Source organism: Pleurodeles waltl, chromosome 8, assembly GCF_031143425.1.
Source record: "Pleurodeles waltl isolate 20211129_DDA chromosome 8, aPleWal1.hap1.20221129, whole genome shotgun sequence".
Taxonomy (NCBI): domain Eukaryota; kingdom Metazoa; phylum Chordata; class Amphibia; order Caudata; family Salamandridae; genus Pleurodeles; species Pleurodeles waltl.
Genome location: NC_090447.1, coordinates 740,308,893 through 740,329,281, shown reverse-complemented (window position 1 = coordinate 740,329,281; position 20,389 = coordinate 740,308,893). Strand labels below are relative to the sequence as shown.

The following is a 20,389-nucleotide window of genomic DNA, read 5'->3' as shown; positions in this document are numbered from 1 at the left end:
GGGGATCGATATGTTTTCACACGCACCAGCTTGCCCATGAAGACCAAGCTGATCTGTAAGCCTTCGTTGTTCCTGGGGCCCATAAATTGTTAATGTATTGTAAAGCCTCTGACGAAATGAAAGATTCAGATTCAGCAGACCGGCTATTTTCCAAGCTGAAAGCAATAGGGAATTGCCCACCACAAAATTGTGAGGACTGCTGGAAGGATCTAGAAAGAGGCTGAGAAAAAGACGGGAAAAGAACGTGGAAGTCTATCGTCAGTTCCAGAAATGAAGGGAACCAAACTCGAGACTGCCAAAAGGGAGACACTAGGGCAAGGGCTGCTTGTTGACATCTGACTTCAGCCAATACTCTGTTTATCATGAGAAAAGGAGGAAAGACATAGTTTACCGAATGAGACCAGTCATGTAGAAAAGCATCTGAGGCCAATGCTAAAGGATCTGGGCGCCAACTGAAGAGTTGGTGGTTCAGTCTGGAGGCGAAAAGGTCTATCTGGAAAGGACCCCATTTGTAAAGTAAAGACTTGAATACGAAAGGATGAAGTTTCCAATCACTTGAATCTTGAAGGTACTGGGAGTGCCAGTCTGCCACAGAATTTAGATTTCCAGGTAAGTATTCTGCGCCTACTGAAGTTTTGTTGAGGAGACAGAATTCCCAGAAACTTTTTGCTAGTTCTGCTAGGGGTTTGGACTTTGTGCCACCGAAATGATTGATATACCGAACTGCAGATATGTTGTTCATGCAAACACAGATAGAACAACAAATCTTGTTATTTGCAATGCGTTTGACTGCAAAGGAGCCTGCAAGCATCTCTAAAAAACTGATAAATTTGGACTCCTCGTGTGACCATGTACCTCCTGTCGAGATTTGTCTATAATAGGCATCCAACTTGTCATGCTTGCATCTGATTCTAACACAAGATCTGCGGCTGACGCAAAAATCATCCTGCCATTCCAGGCATTTAAATGGTCTATCCACCACTGAAGTTCCAACTGAGACTCTGGGTCTAGGCTTAAGGAAACAGAATACGCTAGGCCCCTGCATAAGTGGAGTATCTTTAATCTTTGAAGGGCCTGATAATGAAGTGGACCTAGGGAAATGGCCACAATGGACGAAGAGGGCAGCCCCACTATTCTCGCCAGAGTTCAGAGAGAAATGGAGGATATGCAAAGATTTTGAAGAATTTCTGATTTGATGGTCTTCATTTCTGGAGAGGAAAGTTGAAGAGTGGCGGTGGAAAAAATTATTAAGAAACCCCCAAATTCTATTAGGTTTCAAAGAATTAACGTGGACTTTCTGCGTTGATAAGAAAAAACCTAGATCTGAAAGAAGGGAGCACGTAATTTGGATTTGTGATTGAAAAGTATAAATGCATTGACCACTTAGGAGAATGTTGTTGAGGTAGATTATCAATGTGATGCCTTGAGCTCCGAGGAAAGCAACAACCGGTTTCATCAGTTTGGTACGCCGGGGCTGAGAAAAGATCGAAAGGGAGAGAGGGAAAATGATAAGCTTGTCCTTGCCATTCAAACTGAATATACATTTCCTGTGATCTGGCTAAATGGGCACAGAAAGATGAGCGGCCTTAAGGTCCAGGCGGACGATCCAGTTGTGTTAAAGAATCCCTGCAATGGACAATAGTTTTGATCTTGAATTGACAATAAATTACAAACCAGTTGAATTGTTTGAGGTTGATAACAGGTCTAATTATCTTGTTTTTCTTTTGAAATAAAAAGAGGGAACTGAAAATTCTGACAGGTCGGGAGATGAAACCTGTATTGTCTGTTTGAGTAGAAAAGATTTCCAGAGAAATGAGTTTGGACAGTTCTGTGGACAATTTTGAAGGATTAGGAAACACTGTTTGAAAAGGAATCAAGTATAGTTCTGTAACATAACCTTGCACAGTGTTTAAAACCCATGGATCCGAAGTTATGGACTGCCCTTTTGATAGGAACAGGCGAGTACGTCCTACTACCAAAGGAAGGTCAGAAAGGAGACTTGTTTGGGAGTTGTATCTGGAGTTTCTCTATCCCCCACCCCAGCCCCTGCATCTACTGACCCTGGAGAAAATACGTTGTGAAAAAACCGTCTTGAGTGACTGCTGAGCCTTATCAAGGGATGCAAAGATGTACACATATTTACTTAGTTCTTTGATGAAAGAATTCCCACACAAGAGACCCTCTGCTTTGATAACATGATCCATAGATGCAACGTATTTCAGTTTAGTATCCACCTTGAGTAACAGTATCTTTCTGTGTTCATGAGTTATAGCAGAATTGGTGTTGCCTAACAGGCTGAAGACTCTTTGAACCCAGAGGGAGAGATCTTCTGGATCGATAGATGAATTCTCCAACCTCGTCGACTCTGCTCAGTGGAGGATAATGGCGAGAGGGCCAACGATATCCAACAACTTGTCCTGACATGGGGACCTTGCTTTGTCCACATCCTTGTGAGGGTCTTTTCCAAACTTAGAGAAAAAAAAGAGTGCATGAAAGGTGTAAAGGATATCTTGGAAGGGACAGAAGGTCTAAGACACTTGAACTTGAGCTTGGCCTAGTCTGTATATCCAAAGGTAAACGGTGATGAATAAGAGTAGGGTCAAACACAGGGCAACCCTCGGTGTCTAGGACTGTGATGACTGCAAAAAGGGCATGTGCAGATGAGGATAATTATTTTTGGAGGGAGTGGGGACAGTAATAGTATTGTTGTCCCGTGCATCGTCTCTGTCATGATCAGAGCTTAAATCGCACATGTTGTCATCTGTGTCATGAATGTGGGAAATTAAAATAAGGGACAAAAACAACTCAATATGTTTGGTTTTAGATTTACATTTAGAGGCAGTTACCATGTTATTAGAATTCTTATTCCCCTCCTTGGAAGGAGGCCTTCGAAAAACCACGTCATCTGCCAAGTGTGAGGAACGCTCACTATCCACTAGTGAAATATTAACTTGTGATTTGGATTTATTAAAAGATGGAAGAGGGTAACCCAGTGTCTTGGCCATTCTGCTTTTCACGCAGAATGGGCCAAAATTGTCTTAGACAGTATTGTAATAACCAAACTCTCAATGTTTTTCGGTAACTTTTCCCATGCAGGCTGCCACAGCCTGTTCCACTGAAGGCTGAATCAAGTCATTCATATTCTCTTTAATAATTCCTTCCTCCGCATTAAGAAGTAGGAGAGGGAAGCAGTTAATTTCCATGAGCAAGAGAATTAAAAAATTATTTCCAGCAAAGAAAAGATAAAATAACAAAAGGGTGTAGGAAAGTACCATCTTGCCTGGCATGTTACCCCCATTTTTCACTGTATATATGTTGTTTTAGTTGTATGTGTCACTGGGACCCTGGTAACCCAGGGCCCCAGTGCTCATAAGTGTGCCTGAATGTGTTACCTGTGTAGTGACTAACTGTCTCACTGAGGCTCTGCTAATCAGAACCTCAGTGGTTATGCTCTCTCATTTCTTTCCAAATTGTCACTGACAGGCTAGTGACCATTTTTACCAATTTACATTGGCTTACTGGAACACCCTTATAATTCCCTAGTGTATGGTACTGAGGTACCCAGGGTATTGGGGTTCCAGGAGATCCCTATGGGCTGCAGCATTTCTTTTGCCACCCATAGGGAGCTCTGACAATTCTTACACAGGCCTGCCACTGCAGCCTGAGTGAAATAACGTCCACGTTATTTCACAGCCATTTTTCACTGCACTTAAGTAACTTATAAGTCACCTATATGTCTAACCTTTACCTGGTAAAGGTTAGGTGCAAAGTTACTTAGTGTGAGGGCACCCTGGCACTAGCCAAGGTGCCCCCACATTGTTCAGAGCCAATTCCCTGAACTTTGTGAGTGCGGGGACACCATTACACGTGTGCACTACATATAGGTCACTACCTATATGTAGCTTCACAATGGTAACTCCGAATATGGCCATGTAACATGTCTATGATCATGGAATTGCCCCCTCTATGCCATCCTGGCATAGTTGGCACAATCCCATGATCCTAGTGGTCTGTAGCACAGACCCTGGTACTGCCAAACTGCCCTTCCTGGGGTTTCACTGCAGCTGCTGCTGCTGCCAACCCCTCAGACAGGCAGCTGCCCTCCTGGGGTCCAGCCAGGCCTGGCCCAGGATGGCAGAACAAAGAACTTCCTCTGAGAGAGGGTGTGACACCCTCTCCCTTTGGAAAATGGTGTGAAGGCAGGGGAAGGGTAGCCTCCCCCAGCCTCTGGAAATGCTTTCTTGGGCACAGATGTGCCCAATTCTGCATAAGCCAGTCTACACCGGTTCAGGGACCCCTTAGCCCCTGCTCTGGCGCGAAACTGGACAAAGGAAAGGGGAGTGACCACTCCCCTGACCTGCACCTCCCCTGGGAGGTGTCCAGAGCTCCTCCAGTGTGCTCCAGACCTCTGCCATCTTGGAAACAGAGGTGCTGCTGGCACACTGGACTGCTCTGAGTGGCCAGTGCCACCAGGTGACGTCAGAGACTCCTGCTGATAGGCTCCTTCAGGTGTTAGTAGCCTATCCTCTCTCCTAGGTAGCCAAACACTCTTTTATGGCTATTTAGGGTCTCTGTCTCTGGGGAGACTTTAGATAACGAATGCATGAGCTCAGCCGAGTTCCTCTGCATCTCTCTCTTCACCTTCTGATAAGGAATCGACTGCTGACCGCGCTGGAAGCCTGCAAACCTGCAACATAGTAGCAAAGACGACTACTGCAACTCTGTAACGCTGATCCTGCCGCCTTCTCGACTGTTTTCCTGCTTGTGCATGCTGTGGGGGTAGTCTGCCTCCTCTCTGCACCAGAAGCTCCGAAGAAATCTCCCGTGGGTCGACGGAATCTTCCCCCTGCAACCGCAGGCACCAAAAAGCTGCATTACCGGTCCCTTGGGTCTCCTCTCAGAACGACGAGCGAGGTCCCTCGAATCCAGCGACTCTGTCCAAGTGACCCCCACAGTCCAGTGACTCTTCAGCCCAAGTTTGGTGGAGGTAAGTCCTTGCCTCACCTCGCTGGGCTGCATTGCTGGGAACCGCGACTTTGCAGCTACTCCGGCCCCTGTGCACTTCCGCCGGAAATCCTTTGTGCACAGCCAAGCCTGGGTCCACGGCACTCTAACCTGCATTGCACGACTTTCTAAGTTGGTCTCCGGCGACGTGGGACTCCTTTGTGCAACTTCGGCGAGCACCGTTTCACGCATCCTCGTAGTGCCTGTTTCTGGCACTTCTTCAGGTGCTACCTGCTTCAGTGAGGGCTCTTTGTCTTGCTCGACGTCCCCTCTCTCTTCAGGTCCAATTTGCGACCTCCTGGCCCCTCCTGGGCCCCAGCAGCGTCCAAAAACGCCAAACGCACGATTTGCGGCTAGCAAGGCTTGTTGGCGTTCTTTCGGCGGGAAAACACTTCTGCACGACTCTCCACGGCGAGAGGGATCCGTCCACCAAAGGGGAAGTCTCTAGCCCTTTTCGTTCCTGCAGAAACCTCAGCTTCTTCTGTCCAGTCGAAGCTTCTTTGCACCCGCAGCTGGCATTTCCTGGGCATCTGCCCATCTCCGACTTGCTTGTGACTTTTGGACTTGGTCCCCTTGTTCCACAGGTACCCTAGATTGGAAATCCACAGTTGTTGCATTGCTGGTTTGTGTCTTTCCTGCATTATTCCTCTAACACGACTACTTTGTCCTTAGGGGAACTTTAGTGCACTTTGCACTCACTTTTCAGGGTCTTGGGGAGGGTTATTTTTCTAACTCTCACTATTTTCTAATAGTCCCAGCGACCCTCTACAAGGTCACATAGGTTTGGGGTCCATTCGTGGTTCGCATTCCACTTTTGGAGTATATGGTTTGTGTTGCCCCTATCCCTATGTTTCCCCATTGCATCCTATTGTAACTATACATTGTTTGCACTGTTTTCTAAGACTATACTGCATATTTTTGCTATTGTGTATATATATCTTGTGTATATTTCCTATCCTCTCACTGAGGGTACACTCTAAGATACTTTGGCATATTGTCATAAAAATAAAGTACCTTTATTTTTAGTATAACTGTGTATTGTGTTTTCTTATGAAATTGTGCATATGACACTAAGTGGTACTGTAGTAGCTTCACACGTCTCCTAGTTCAGCCTAAGCTGCTCTGCTAAGCTACCATTATCTATCAGCCTAAGCTGCTAGACACCCTATACACTAATAAGGGATAACTGGGCCTGGTGCAAGGTGCAAGTACCCCTTGGTACCCACTACAAGCCAGTCCAGCCTCCTACATTGGTTGTGCAGTGGTGGGATAAGTGCTTGAGACTACTTACCACTCTTGTCATTGTACTTTTCATAAGAGAAAAATATACAAAACAAGGTCTGTGTATATACACATAGCCAAAAAGTTTTGCATTTCCTCTTTTCACTCTTTTCTAAAGTGCTGAAAAGTACTTCTAAACTTTCAAAAAGTTCTTAAAAGTTTAAAAAGTTTTTTTCTGTCTTTCCAAAAAGTTCTGAAAACTTTTTTCTCTTTTTCTATCACTTTAACTCTCTCTAAAAAATGTCTGACACAGGCCAAAGTGTTGATCTGTCCAAACTTGCATATGACAACCTTAGCTGGAAAAGAGCAAGGAGTCTCTGTATAGAGAGAGGTTTGAGTGTAGGGAAGAATCCTTCCTTGGAACTGTTACTTAACATGCTTAGAGAACAGGATAAGGCCATAGGTGCCCCATCTGTTGAAAAAGTACCTAATAGTTCTCAATCTGATTCAGGGACCCCCCCAGGAAAAGATTCAGGAAAGAAACTTCCTAGCCTGCCCATTACTAGACAATCTAGCATAGATGGTAATGATGATGAGCCACACCAAATAAATAGTGTTGTCTCACATCATAGCAAAAGCATTTATTCTCACCATACTGGTAGTAATGTTTCTGTAAACCAAGCTGTTAGGGTGCCTTCTGTAAGGGACAGGTCTCCTTCTGTTCATTCCCATCATAGCTCTGTTTCTAGAAATGTCCCTCCCACCAACCCTGATGACAGAATGTTAGAGAGGGAACTCAATAAGTTGAGGGTGGAACAAACCAGACTGAAGCTTAAAAAGCAACAGCTGGATTTGGATAGACAGTCTTTTGAATTAGAGAAGGAAAGACAGAAGTTGGGTTTAGATACCCATGGTGGCAGCAGCAGTATTCCCCATAGTCATCCTGCAAAAGAGCATGATTCCAGGAATCTGCACAAGATAGTTCCCCCTTATAAGGAGGGGGATGACATTAACAAGTGGTTTGCTGCACTTGAGAGGGCCTGTGTTGTACAGGATGTCCCTCAAAGGCAGTGGGCTGCTATCCTATGGCTATCATTTAGTGGAAAAGGTAGGGATAGGCTCCTTACTGTGAAAGAAAATGATGCTAATAATTTCCAAGTTCTTAAGAATGCACTCCTGGATGGTTATGGCTTAACCACTGAACAGTACAGGATAAAGTTCAGAGAGACCAAAAAGGAGTCTTCACAAGACTGGGTTGATTTCATTGACCATTCAGTGAAGGCCTTGGAGGGGTGGTTACATGGCAGTAAAGTTACTGATTATGACAGCCTGTATAACTTGATCCTTAGAGAGCATATTCTTAATAATTGTGTGTCTGATTTGTTGCACCAGTACTTGGTGGACTCTGATCTGACCTCTCCCCAAGAATTGGGAAAGAAGGCAGACAAATGGGTCAGAACAAGAGTGAACAGAAAAGTTCATACAGGGGGTGACAAAGATGGCAACAAAAAGAAGGATGGTAAGTCTTCTGACAAGGGTGGGGACAAATCTAAAAATGAGTCTTCATCAGGCCCACAAAAACACTCTGGTGAGGGTGGTGGGTCCAAATCCTCCTTTAATCAGAACAAGGAAAAGAAACCATGGTGCTATTTATGTAAAATAAAAGGCCATTGGACAACAGATCTCAGTTGTCCAAAGAAAGGCACCACAGCTCCTACCACTACAACCCCTACTGCTACACCTAGTGTCGCTACTAATAGCAGTGGTGGTGGGAGCAAACCTACTAATAGCCAATCCAAGGGAGTAGCTGGGCTCACTTTTGGTAATTTAGTTGGGGTTGGTCTGATTAGGGAGACCACAGAGGCTACTTTAGTCTCTGAAGGGGCTATTGATTTAGCCACTTTGGTTGCTTGCCCCCATAACTTGGAGAAGTACAAGCAACTAACCCTAATAAATGGTGTTGAAGTCCAGGCCTACAGGGACACAGGTGCCAGTGTCACAATGGTGATTGAGAAACTGGTGCACCCTGAACAACACATACTTGGACACCAGTACCAAGTAACCGATGCTCACAACATAACACAAAGCCACCCCATGGCTGTTGTAAATCTCAACTGGGGGGGGTAACTGGTCCGAAGAAAGTTGTGGTAGCTTCAGATTTACCTGTAGACTGTCTATTAGGGAATGATTTGGATACATCAGCTTGGTCAGATGTGGAGTTGGAGGCCCATGCAGCAATGCTGGGCATCCCAGGGCATATTTTTGCTTTGACAAGGGCTCAGGCCAAAAAGCAAAAAGGACAGGGAAGCTTGGATCCTGGAACAATGGACCAAGTGCTCCCTAAAGCTAGGGCTAGTAGAAGCAAACCACTTCCTACTATCCCTCCCTCTACAGTGGATTCTAATTCTGAGGAAGAAGAATTCCCTCCCTGTGCAGAACCTACACCAGAGGAGCTGGAAGCAGACACTGCTGAGCTTTTGGGTGAAGGGGGGCCTGCCAGAGAGGAGCTGAGTGTGGCACAGCAAACCTGTCCCACATTAGAGGGTCTCAGACAGCAAGCTGTCAAACAGGCTAATGGGGATGTCAGTGACTCTCACAGAGTTTACTGGGAGGACAACCTCTTGTACACTGAGCATAGGGATCCTAAACCTGGAGCTGCCAGGAGATTAGTGATTCCTCAGGAGTACAGAAAGTTCCTCCTAACACTGGCACATGACATTCCCTTAGCTGGGCATCTAGGACAAATGAAAACTTGGGACAGGCTTGTTCCCCTGTTTCATTGGCCTAGGATGTCTGAGTACACAAAAGAATTTTGCAAGTCCTGTGAAGCCTGTCAAGCCAGTGGCAAGACAGGTGGCACCCCAAAGGCACCCCTTATCCCACTGCCTGTGGTTGGGGTTCCCTTTGAAAGGGTAGGGGTTGACATAGTTGGCCCCCTTGACCCTCCTACTGCTTCAGGCAATAGGTTTATCTTAGTGGTAGTGGACCATGCCACAAGATATCCTGAAGCTATTCCTTTAAGGACCACTACAGCACCTGCAGTGGCAAAGGCCCTCCTGGGAATATTTTCCAGGGTGGGCTTCCCAAAGGAAGTAGTATCAGACAGAGGAAGCAATTTCATGTCTGCATACTTAAAGGCCATGTGGAAGGAGTGTGGTGTAACGTACAAGTTCACAACACCCTATCATCCACAAACAAATGGACTGGTGGAGAGATTTAATAAAACTCTCAAAGGCATGATTATGGGTCTCCCTGAAAAACTCCGCAGGAGATGGGATATCCTTCTACCATGCCTCCTTTTTGCCTACAGGGAGGTACCTCAGAAAGGAGTGGGCTTCAGCCCCTTTGAACTTCTTTTTGGACACCCTGTTAGGGGTCCACTCACACTTGTAAAGGAGGGTTGGGAACAACCTTTAAAAGCTCCTAAGCAGGATATTGTGGATTATGTACTTGGCCTCAGATCAAGGATGGCTGAGTACATGAAAAAGGCCAGTAAAAACCTTCAGGCCAGCCAAGAGCTCCAGAAGCAATGGCATGATCAGAAGGCTGTTTTGGTTCAGTACCAACCAGGGCAGAAAGTGTGGGTCTTGGAGCCTGTGGCCCCAAGAGCACTCCAAGATAAATGGAGTGGTCCCCACACAATTGTTGAAAAGAAGGGAGAAGTCACCTATTTAGTTGACTTAGGCACTGCCAGGAGTCCCCTTAGGGTGCTCCATGTCAACCGCCTGAAACCCTACTATGACAGGGCTGATCTCACCCTGCTCATGGCAACTGATGAGGGACAGGAAGAAGACAGTGATCCTCTACCTGATCTCTTCTCTTCCACAGAACAAGATGCTCTTGTGGAAGGTGTAGTTTTGGCTGATTGTCTTACTGCTGAGCAGAAAGATAATTGCATAAATCTCCTAGGACAATTTTCAGAACTCTTCTCTACTGTGCCAGGCACCACTTCTTGGTGTGAGCACACTATAGATACTGGAGACAGTTTACCTGTCAAAAGTAAGATCTATAGGCAGCCTGACCATGTCAGGGACTGCATAAAGCAAGAAGTTCAGAAAATGTTGGAACTAGGAGTGGTTGAGCACTCTGACAGTCCATGGGCTTCTCCTGTGGTACTGGTACCAAAACCCAATTCTAAAGATGGAAAGAAGGAAATGCGGTTTTGTGTAGACTATAGAGGTCTCAACTTGGTAACCAAAACTGATGCTCACCCTATACCCAGGGCAGATGAGCTCATAGATACACTGGCATCTGCCAAGTATCTAAGCACTTTTGATTTGACTGCAGGGTATTGGCAGATCAAATTGTCAGAAGATGCTAAACCTAAGACTGCATTTTCTACCATTGGAGGACATTACCAGTTTACTGTAATACCTTTTGGTTTGAAAAATGCACCTGCCACTTTTCAGAGGTTGGTGAACACAGTCCTGCAAGGGCTGGAAGCTTTCAGTGCAGCATATTTGGACGATATAGCTGTCTTTAGCTCCAGCTGGGATGATCACCTGGTCCACCTATGGAAAGTTTTGGAGGCTCTGCAAAAGGCAGACCTCACTATCAAGGCTTCAAAGTGCCAGATAGGGCAGGGTAAGGTGGTTTATCTGGGACACCTTGTTGGTGGGGAACAGATTGCACCACTGCAGGGGAAAATCCAAACTATTATTGATTGGGTTCCCCCTACCACTCAGACTCAGGTGAGAGCCTTCCTAGGCCTCACTGGGTATTACAGGAGGTTCATTAAGAACTATGGCTCCATTGCAGCCCCTCTTAATGACCTCACATCCAAGAAAATGCCTAAAAAGGCATTATGGACAGCAAACTGTCAGAAAGCTTTTGAGGAGCTGAAGCAGGCCATGTGCTCTGCACCTGTCCTGAAAAGCCCTTGTTACTCTAAAAAATTCAATGTCCAAACTGATGCATCTGAATTAGGAGTAGGGGCAGTCCTATCACAACTTAATTCTGAGGGCCAGGATCAACCTGTTGCTTTTATTAGTAGGAGGTTGACCCCTAGAGAAAAGCGTTGGTCTGCCATTGAGAGGGAGGCCTTTGCTGTGGTCTGGGCTCTAAAGAAGTTGAGGCCATACCTGTTTGGCACTCACTTCATTGTTCAGACAGACCACAAACCTCTACTTTGGCTAAAACAAATGAAAGGTGAAAATCCTAAATTGTTGAGGTGGTCCATATCCCTACAGGGAATGGACTATACAGTGGAACATAGACCTGGGAGTAGCCACTCCAATGCAGATGGACTCTCCAGATATTTCCACTTAGACAATGAAGACTCATCAGGTCATGGCTAGTCTTATTGTCCTTCGTTTGGGGGGGGTTGTGTAGGAAAGTACCATCTTGCCTGGCATGTTACCCCCATTTTTCACTGTATATATGTTGTTTTAGTTGTATGTGTCACTGGGACCCTGGTAACCCAGGGCCCCAGTGCTCATAAGTGTGCCTGAATGTGTTACCTGTGTAGTGACTAACTGTCTCACTGAGGCTCTGCTAATCAGAACCTCAGTGGTTATGCTCTCTCATTTCTTTCCAAATTGTCACTGACAGGCTAGTGACCATTTTTACCAATTTACATTGGCTTACTGGAACACTCTTATAATTCCCTAGTATATGGTACTGAGGTACCCAGGGTATTGGGGTACCAAGAGATCCCTATGGGCTGCAGCATTTCTTTTGCCACCCATAGGGAGCTCTGACAATTCTTACACAGGCCTGCCACTGCAGCCTGAGTGAAATAACGTCCACGTTATTTCACAGCCATTTTTCACTGCACTTAAGTAACTTATAAGTCACCTATATGTCTAACCTTTACCTGGTAAAGGTTAGGTGCAAAGTTACTTAGTGTGAGGGCACCCTGGCACTAGCCAAGGTGCCCCCACATTGTTCAGAGCCAATTCCCTGAACTTTGTGAGTGCGGGGACACCATTACACGCGTGCACTACATATAGGTCACTACCTATATGTAGCTTCACAATGGTAACTCCGAATATGGCCATGTAACATGTCTATGATCATGGAATTGCCCCCTCTATGCCATCCTGGCATAGTTGGCACAATCCCATGATCCCAGTGGTCTGTAGCACAGACCCTGGTACTGCCAAACTGCCCTTCCTGGGGTTTCACTGCAGCTGCTGCTGCTGCCAACCCCTCAGACAGGCCTGGCCCAGGATGGCAGAACAAAGAACTTCCTCTGAGAGAGGGTGTGACACCCTCTCCCTTTGGAAAATGGTGTGAAGGCAGGGGAGGAGTAGCCTCCCCCAGCCTCTGGAAATGCTTTCTTGGGCAAAGATGTGCCCAATTCTGCATAAGCCAGTCTACACCGGTTCAGGGACCCCTTAGCCCCTGCTCTGGCGCGAAACTGGACAAAGGAAAGGGGAGTGACCACTCCCGAGCTCCTCCAGTGTGCTCCAGACCTCTGCCATCTTGGAAACAGAGGTGCTGCTGGCACACTGGACTGCTCTGAGTGGCCAGTGCCACCAGGTGACGTCAGAGACTCCTGCTGATAGGCTCCTTCAGGTGTTAGTAGCCTATCCTCTCTCCTAGGTAGCCAAACCCTCTTTTCTGGCTATTTAGGGTCTCTGTCTCTGGGGAAACTTTAGATAACGAATGCATGAGCTCAGCTGAGTTCCTCTGCATCTCTCTCTTCACCTTCTGATAAGGAATCGACTGCTGACCGCGCTGGAAGCCTGCAAACCTGCAACATAGTAGCAAAGACGACTACTGCAACTCTGTAACGCTGATCCTGCCGCCTTCTCGACTGTTTTCCTGCTTGTGCATGCTGTGGGGGTAGTCTGCCTCCTCTCTGCACCAGAAGCTCCGAAGAAATCTCCCGTGGGTCGACGGAATCTTCCCCCTGCAACCGCAGGCACCAAAAAGCTGCATTACCGGTCCCTTGGGTCTCCTCTCAGAACGACGAGCGAGGTCCCTCGAATCCAGCGACTCTGTCCAAGTGACCCCCACAGTCCAGTGACTCTTCAGCCCAAGTTTGGTGGAGGTAAGTCCTTGCCTCACCTCGCTGGGCTGCATTGCTGGGAACCGCGACTTTGCAGCTACTCCGGCCCCTGTGCACTTCCGGCGGAAATCCTTTGTGCACAGCCAAGCCTGGGTCCACGGCACTCTAACCTGCATTGCACGACTTTCTAAGTTGGTCTCCGGCGACGTGGGACTCCTTTGTGCAACTTCGGCGAGCACCGTTTCACGCATCCTCGTAGTGCCTGTTTCTGGCACTTCTCCGGGTGCTACCTGCTTCAGTGAGGGCTCTTTGTCTTGCTCGACGTCCCCTCTCTCTTCAGGTCCAATTTGCGACCTCCTGGTCCCTCCTGGGCCCCAGCAGCGTCCAAAAACGCCAAACGCACGATTTGCGGCTAGCAAGGCTTGTTGGCGTTCTTTCGGCGGGAAACCACTTCTGCACGACTCTCCACGGCGAGAGGGATCCGTCCACCAAAGGGGAAGTCTCTAGCCCTTTTCGTTCCTGCAGAAACCTCAGCTTCTTCTGTCCAGTCGAAGCTTCTTTGCACCCGCAGCTGGCATTTCCTGGGCATCTGCCCATCTCCGACTTTCTTGTGACTTTTGGACTTGGTCCCCTGGTTCCACAGGTACCCTAGATTGGAAATCCACAGTTGTTGCATTGCTGGTTTGTGTCTTTCCTGCATTATTCCTCTAACACGACTACTTTGTCCTTAGGGGAACTTTAGCGCACTTTGCACTCACTTTTCAGGGTCTTGGGGAGGGTTATTTTTCTAACTCTCACTATTTTCTAATAGTCCCAGCGACCCTCTACAAGGTCACATAGGTTTGGGGTCCATTCGTGGTTCGCATTCCACTTTTGGAGTATATGGTTTGTGTTGCCCCTATCCCTATGTTTCCCCATTGCATCCTATTGTAACTATACATTGTTTGCACTGTTTTCTAAGACTAAACTGCATATTTTTGCTATTGTGTATATATATCTTGTGTATATTTCCTATCCTCTCACTGAGGGTACACTCTAAGATACTTTGGCATATTGTCATAAAAATAAAGTACCTTTATTTTTAGTATAACTGTGTATTGTGTTTTCTTATGATATTGTGCATATGACACTAAGTGGTACTGTAGTAGCTTCACACGTCTCCTAGTTCAGCCTAAGCTGCTCTGCTAAGCTACCATTATCTATCAGCCTAAGCTGCTAGACACCCTATACACTAATAAGGGATAACTGGGCCTGGTGCAAGGTGCAAGTACCCCTTGGTACCCACTACAAGCCAGTCCAGCCTCCTACAAAGGGGGACTAGTCTCCTGTAAGTCGGCGTGTTATTGGAGTGTTTGAAGCAAACAAGAGGAGGAATAGGGAGGCCAACCCTCCAACAGGTGTGTATAAAGCACGCCTCTGGGGGAGGAAGGGGGACAAAACCGGCTCTTGAAGTCATCGGGGAATCGAGGGAGGAGACTTCACCGGCGAGTGGACTAAAAAAAAAAGGCTCGACGTTGATAACAACAGCAGCACTCATTCAAGCAGAAACTGCTGACAGGCGGCAGCAACAACTCATCTCAGACTGCGCCACTAAGATGGCGAACTAAGCCCGAGGCGAGCCGTAAGCGTGAGGAGAGCGGCACTCACAGGAATGCAGTAATGTGCCGACTAGACGGAGGAAAGGAATGAATAATTAGTAAGTCATACCAATGCCAATAAACCAAAGTAAAACCACAAATAACAGTTGATACCGTATTATAATGTAAAGTGAAACTATATCATACTTATCTTGGCTGCGAGCAGCAAGAAAAGAGGACTGTTCGCAGTCAAGCTAGGTATTATATTTAGGGCTTGGAAACTATTGGTCATTATTGTTACTACGTTTTTTCATCCTACTGGCTATTCATCTCATAGCTTGATGGGATTTGTAGTTTTATTCTGTTATCTTTACTGCTGTTATTTAAATCAAAGCAAGAATAGAAAGCTTAATAGGACCCTCAGGTCTTGCCATAAAATTATACAAACTTAGAAGATATTTACCAAGAACTTAATTAAGCAACCCACTGTGTTGTAACAATATCCATAACAATTGAGGCTGTCTTTCACACACTTAATTTAGAGATTTATATGTCGGTCCTTGTGACAGCTGACCACAGCACGGTGGGTACCAGCAACACACAGAAATGTAATATAAATTCTGTGTGTTGCTGTACAGTATTGTACAACTGATAAATGCAGTACAATAGCTACAGCTGCTCTTTTAAAACTAGTTAGGCTTTTCACAATGACTAAGCAGAAATGTCAAGCAAAACAGAGGAGCACAATATTCATGCAAGTGGCACTGGAAGGATGTGTCAAACTGACAAACTGAGGCAATATAATCTTCCCGGCAATAAGAGTAAAAGCAATGGGTTGCATCTTTTGCTACCTGTTGAATACTCACCCTACCAACAGCCACATTTAAAGTCATACTAACGTGATCAGCATTCAAAGAGCAGAAATAAAACAGCATTACGAAACATAAACAAAAGCAATTAGATACCCGTTGGGTTGTATGTGTTTTACAAATGAATATACATAAAATAAATAATAAAGGAGGTGTGCACTGGCTCTCTCATCTTAGTCTCGTCCCTGTTAAAAAAAACGAGGCCGTGTACAATTTAACTGGCTCTCATGTAAAGCACCTCATTTGGGTCGAGTTCGTATTAAATTAAAGTGCTAAAAAAGCATTTTCTAATAAAAATTTCGTGCTCAGAGGGGCGGGGCTCTCATAATTAACAACCCATCTTTCTGCATGGGGTGTCGTCTTACCTGGAGCTAGCTGGTCGTCCTTCCTTGCTCAGTAATAAACGTTCAAACTTTTGGTTCATCTGTGGTCCCTCGAGTACAGGACCCTACAGTCACTGAGAGTAGGGTGTGTAGGAAGTGCAACGATTTAGGTAAAACGTGGCGGCCATATTGAAGAAGAAAAATGTAATGAACAAGTAAGTAAGTCACAGGAGCGGGGCATGTTTGTTCCCCCAATTAAAAACAGTTCATTCTTGTTCAGTGCACAAAGTGTTTATTTTTAACGTTTTGATTTTGGTGAACAAATATTCAAATTTTTCCGATGCCCTCTGTATCAATATTATTAGGGTGCCGAATGCGCTTTACCATCCAAAAGATTTTTTTTTGTTTACAGAAAGAACTACTAAGTGACATGGCTGGGGAGGAGGTGGGAGGGATGGGGTTGGCAGATCCGAGTCTTCTAGATGGTGGAATGGCCAAGAAGGAACTTCTGACTAACCAATGGCATGCATGCTTAAGTGTTTATGTTTGCTGGCCTCACCCACCAGCGTAGCTCTGCGGTTACCTTGGTAACTTTCTGGCAGTGTAATCTAGTAGAGGGCATCTGAGGCAATTTGAATAGCCATAATTTTTGATGCGTCACTGTGAGTTTTTATTACTATAGTCTTGAATTTAAAACGCCCATGCGCCAGACAACTTGAGTTAAAAGCGTATAAAAAGAAAACAACCGTCTTAATGTAGTGCGCATACGTTTGACAAAAAAAGTAAAAAATGACCCATCACAAAAACATATTTAAAAACATGAAATGAAAGCAGATACTCGCCTTACAGCCCTAGCACTGAAGTGGAATGAATACAGCCCTGCCAAGGTCCACGCATTAGACTAACGCAAATGGTTAGTCATTACCGCATTGCTGCACTGGAACATTTTGACACGCACTGTGGCAAGGTACTCTGCTCTCAGAAGCAGTTATGTGCCAGTGAAAAAAGCTATTTGTCAGCATGCTGAGAAAGCCTCTGCAACTCAGTATTTAGCTGCTACTAGTGTCTGCAGCCAGGACAGGTAAAGGGTCAAAAAAGGTTAACAGCTGTCATAGTTAAACCTCGGACACGATACACTGTTGTATGAGACATATGGTGTGTAGTCCCTGCTCTCTGCAGACAGGTAACTTTAAATAAATGGCAAAATGTTGTCTCATTGCAAGTACATTTGAAAAAAAGTGCAACTTACTGTGAAAGATAAAAGCACAGGCCAATTCCACGTTCTGAGGGTTTATTTGTACAACATGGAAAGTACGTCTTGACACAACCGCTACCTCAACCAGAATTCCCAATACCTCACTCCCCACGTTCCTCGTCCTCCCCATTCCACATTCCACACCACTCAACCTTCCACCGTGACTGCGCTTGCACTGTGACACACTTTCCCTCCTTAAAACAAAAACAAATGAATAGAATATATGTATATATGGCAATAAAGTGATAAACAAATTATAACTAAATAAATATAGCAACAAAATACAATAAAAACATTGTAAATAGAGTTAACTTTTTTTCTTCTATTGTTCTCCTTTTTTCCTTAAACAAAGTCTTTGAACTTGGTAGGTTGACGTCTTGTCCTGAAATTGGATTTTACTCGTGATGCAACAGAGGTATCCCCCATAGCAACATTACATCACCCAACTGCATATTCTCTTCTTCACCAGACTCTCCCTCTCCAGATCCATCCTCCACGACCTCCTGTTGATCACGACCAACCCCTTCATTCCTATATTCAACAGACTGCATTCCATTGCCAAACTTAATCAATGGATCTATTCCATAATTCCAGTCCTGGTATTTACCATTCCATGCACACTTTTCTAATCTACTCACATTCCACACTTTGCTGTCCTGCGTAACAACACTTTTCCTGAACACTTTTATCACTTTCAAAGCCTCTCCGAACTTAGCCACCCCTTTCACCATGAAACCAGGCTCACGCACCTTCACCCAATCACCCACCTCAAAACTAGGTTCTTTCACTTTCCACTTATCGTCATACCTCTTCTTGAAATTCTCTTGTTTCCTCCTTACCCTTTCTCTGACTTCCTCTACTGAGACTTCCTTCCAGTCTTTACTCTGCTTCTTCTTTAACCACCACGGGCACAATTTAGACACAGGATGTCTGCCTTTAAGTAATTTGAACAGACTCACCTCTGTAGTATTTTGTGGAGTAATACGATAATACCACAACTTCTCCCTCAACTTCTCTTTCCACATTCCACCAAATCCACGTGCCCAGAAAATACTATCCTTAAGAACACGATTGAATCACTCTACTTGACCATTACCTTGAGGATCATACAAAGGAGTAGTAACGTGTTTGATGTTACTATATTAAAAAAATCTTTGCATCTCACCCGAAGTCAACTGGACACCATTATCCGAAATCAAAACTTTCGGATATCCTTTCCTAGCAAACATTTCTTTAAAAAATTCTATGATTGTTGCAGATGTCACCTGGGCAACCAATTTCACATCTGGTCATTTGGAAAAGTAGTCAATCAACACCAAAGCTTAACGTGTATCTGTCGGAAGGGAAAAGAATGGGCCCGAAATGTCGAAACCCAATTTCTGCCAAGGAGAATTCGGCCAGGGAACAGGAATTAGGGGAGCAGGTACCTTCTTCAACATTTTCTCTGCATTCACACACACACACAACACTCCATCACTATCCTGTCCGCCATTTTATCCAACCCTGGCCACCAAAAACATGTGCGGATAAATCTTTTCATAGATGACATTCCTGGATGACCCTCATGTGCCAATCTCAAAATCACCTCTTGCATTCCCTTGGGAGGAATGCATTTCCCATTCTTAAACAACAATTCGTTCTCTATATCCAATTCATCTTTAACTTTACCAAACGGCTCTACTTCAGCAGCTACGCTACTCTGCCCTGGCCAACCATCCCTCACATATCTCTTAACTTCTTGGAGCACTAGGTCTTCCTCCTCACATCGGATCCATTCATTCTCTTCTATACTACCAAATTCAGCAGACATATAACCAGACACAGCAGATACAACATCACTCTCCAAACTACCCTCAAAACCTCCTCTCTCCTCTTGCAGGAGACGCGATAAACAATCCGCAACAGCATTGCTTCTTCCTGGCACATACTGAATTTTAAAACAATACTCTTGCAACCTGGAAACTAATCTGGCAATACGGGCAGTAGCATTCCAGCCTCCACCTGGAGATAAGATACCAACCAAAGGCTTGTGGTCAGTTTGCAGAATAAATTTAGACCCCCAAATATAGTCCCGGCAATGCTCCACAGCCCAAATGCATGCTAACAATTCCTTTTCAATCACTGCATACCTTCTCTGCCACAGTCAATGTACGAGAGGCAAAAGTAACATTCCATTTGTCCTTCCCACACAACTGAGACAAAACTCCACCGATCCCATACATACTTGCGTCCACCGTTACAATGCATTGTGCCCCCACGCAGAAAGGCTTCAAAGTAAGTGCCTCCACAATTTCCCTTTTGATCTTCTCAAATGCATCACTTTGTTTGTCTGTCCAAGCATACTGAGCTCCTTTGCGTGCAAGCTCCCTCAAGGGTTCCATTTTTGTAGCAAAATTCTTAATAAATTTGCTATAATACTCACACAAACCGGTGAATGATAATAACTTCTCCCGATTGTCAGGAGCAGGGGCATTGACTATTGCTTCAACAAGAGATCGTTTTGGTACCACCTCTTCTCCCGAAATAGTGTGACCTAAGTACTCAATAGATTTCGAAAAGAACTTGCATTTCTTCTCCTTCAAGGTCAAACCACTCATACTCAGTACTTTACACACATTTTCCACATGCTGTTTATGTTCTCTCTCATCCTTCGAGAAGATTAGAACATCGTCTTGAAAACATTTCACGTATTTGTCCATGTCCTTAAATAGATGAAACATCGCTCTCTGGAAGACAGACGCAGCTGACGCCAAACCAAAAGGCATCCTTTTGAACTGGTATAATCCTTGTGGGATGATAAACGCTGTGAGATGTCTAGAGTCTTCCATTAATTCAATTTGGTGGTATGCAGATCTCAAATCCAGTGTGGAAAAAACGTTTGCCCCTTCCAACATACTAATAACCTCATTGATCTTAGGTAAAGGATGACAATTCACAATGATATTAGCATTTACAGCTCTCAGATCTACACACAGTCTCAAAGATTTGTCCGATTTTCGTGCCAAAACAATCGGAGAAACCCATTCCGAGGATTCAGTCTCTTCTATCACACCCTCATTCACCATCTCCGATAATGTCTGCTTTAATTCTTCTCTTACACTGATGGGAGCATTTCTAAGTTTCTGTATCACAGGTTTAACATTAGCCTTAACTTTAATTCTGTGGCTATAATTGGCTAATTTTGC

At 45.1% G+C, this 20,389-nt stretch overlaps 1 protein-coding gene across 3 annotated transcripts in view; it reads right to left on the bottom strand.

The window, feature by feature from the left end:
• Window positions 1-16,117, bottom strand: part of PIR (pirin) — a 586,627-nt gene extending 570,510 nt beyond the window's left edge. The window contains exon 1 of one of the 3 annotated variants that reach the window (XM_069204946.1): window positions 15,992-16,117. Coding sequence is in view for 1 of the 3 variants with exons in the window: in XM_069204944.1 (XP_069061045.1) it covers window positions 15,992-16,050 (59 nt within the window). In the remaining 2 variants the exon portion in view is untranslated. The remainder of the gene's footprint in view (window positions 1-15,991) is intronic. The other 2 variants (XM_069204944.1, XM_069204948.1) reach the window with 2 other exon arrangements.
• Between the last annotated feature and the right edge of the window lie 4,272 nt (window positions 16,118-20,389).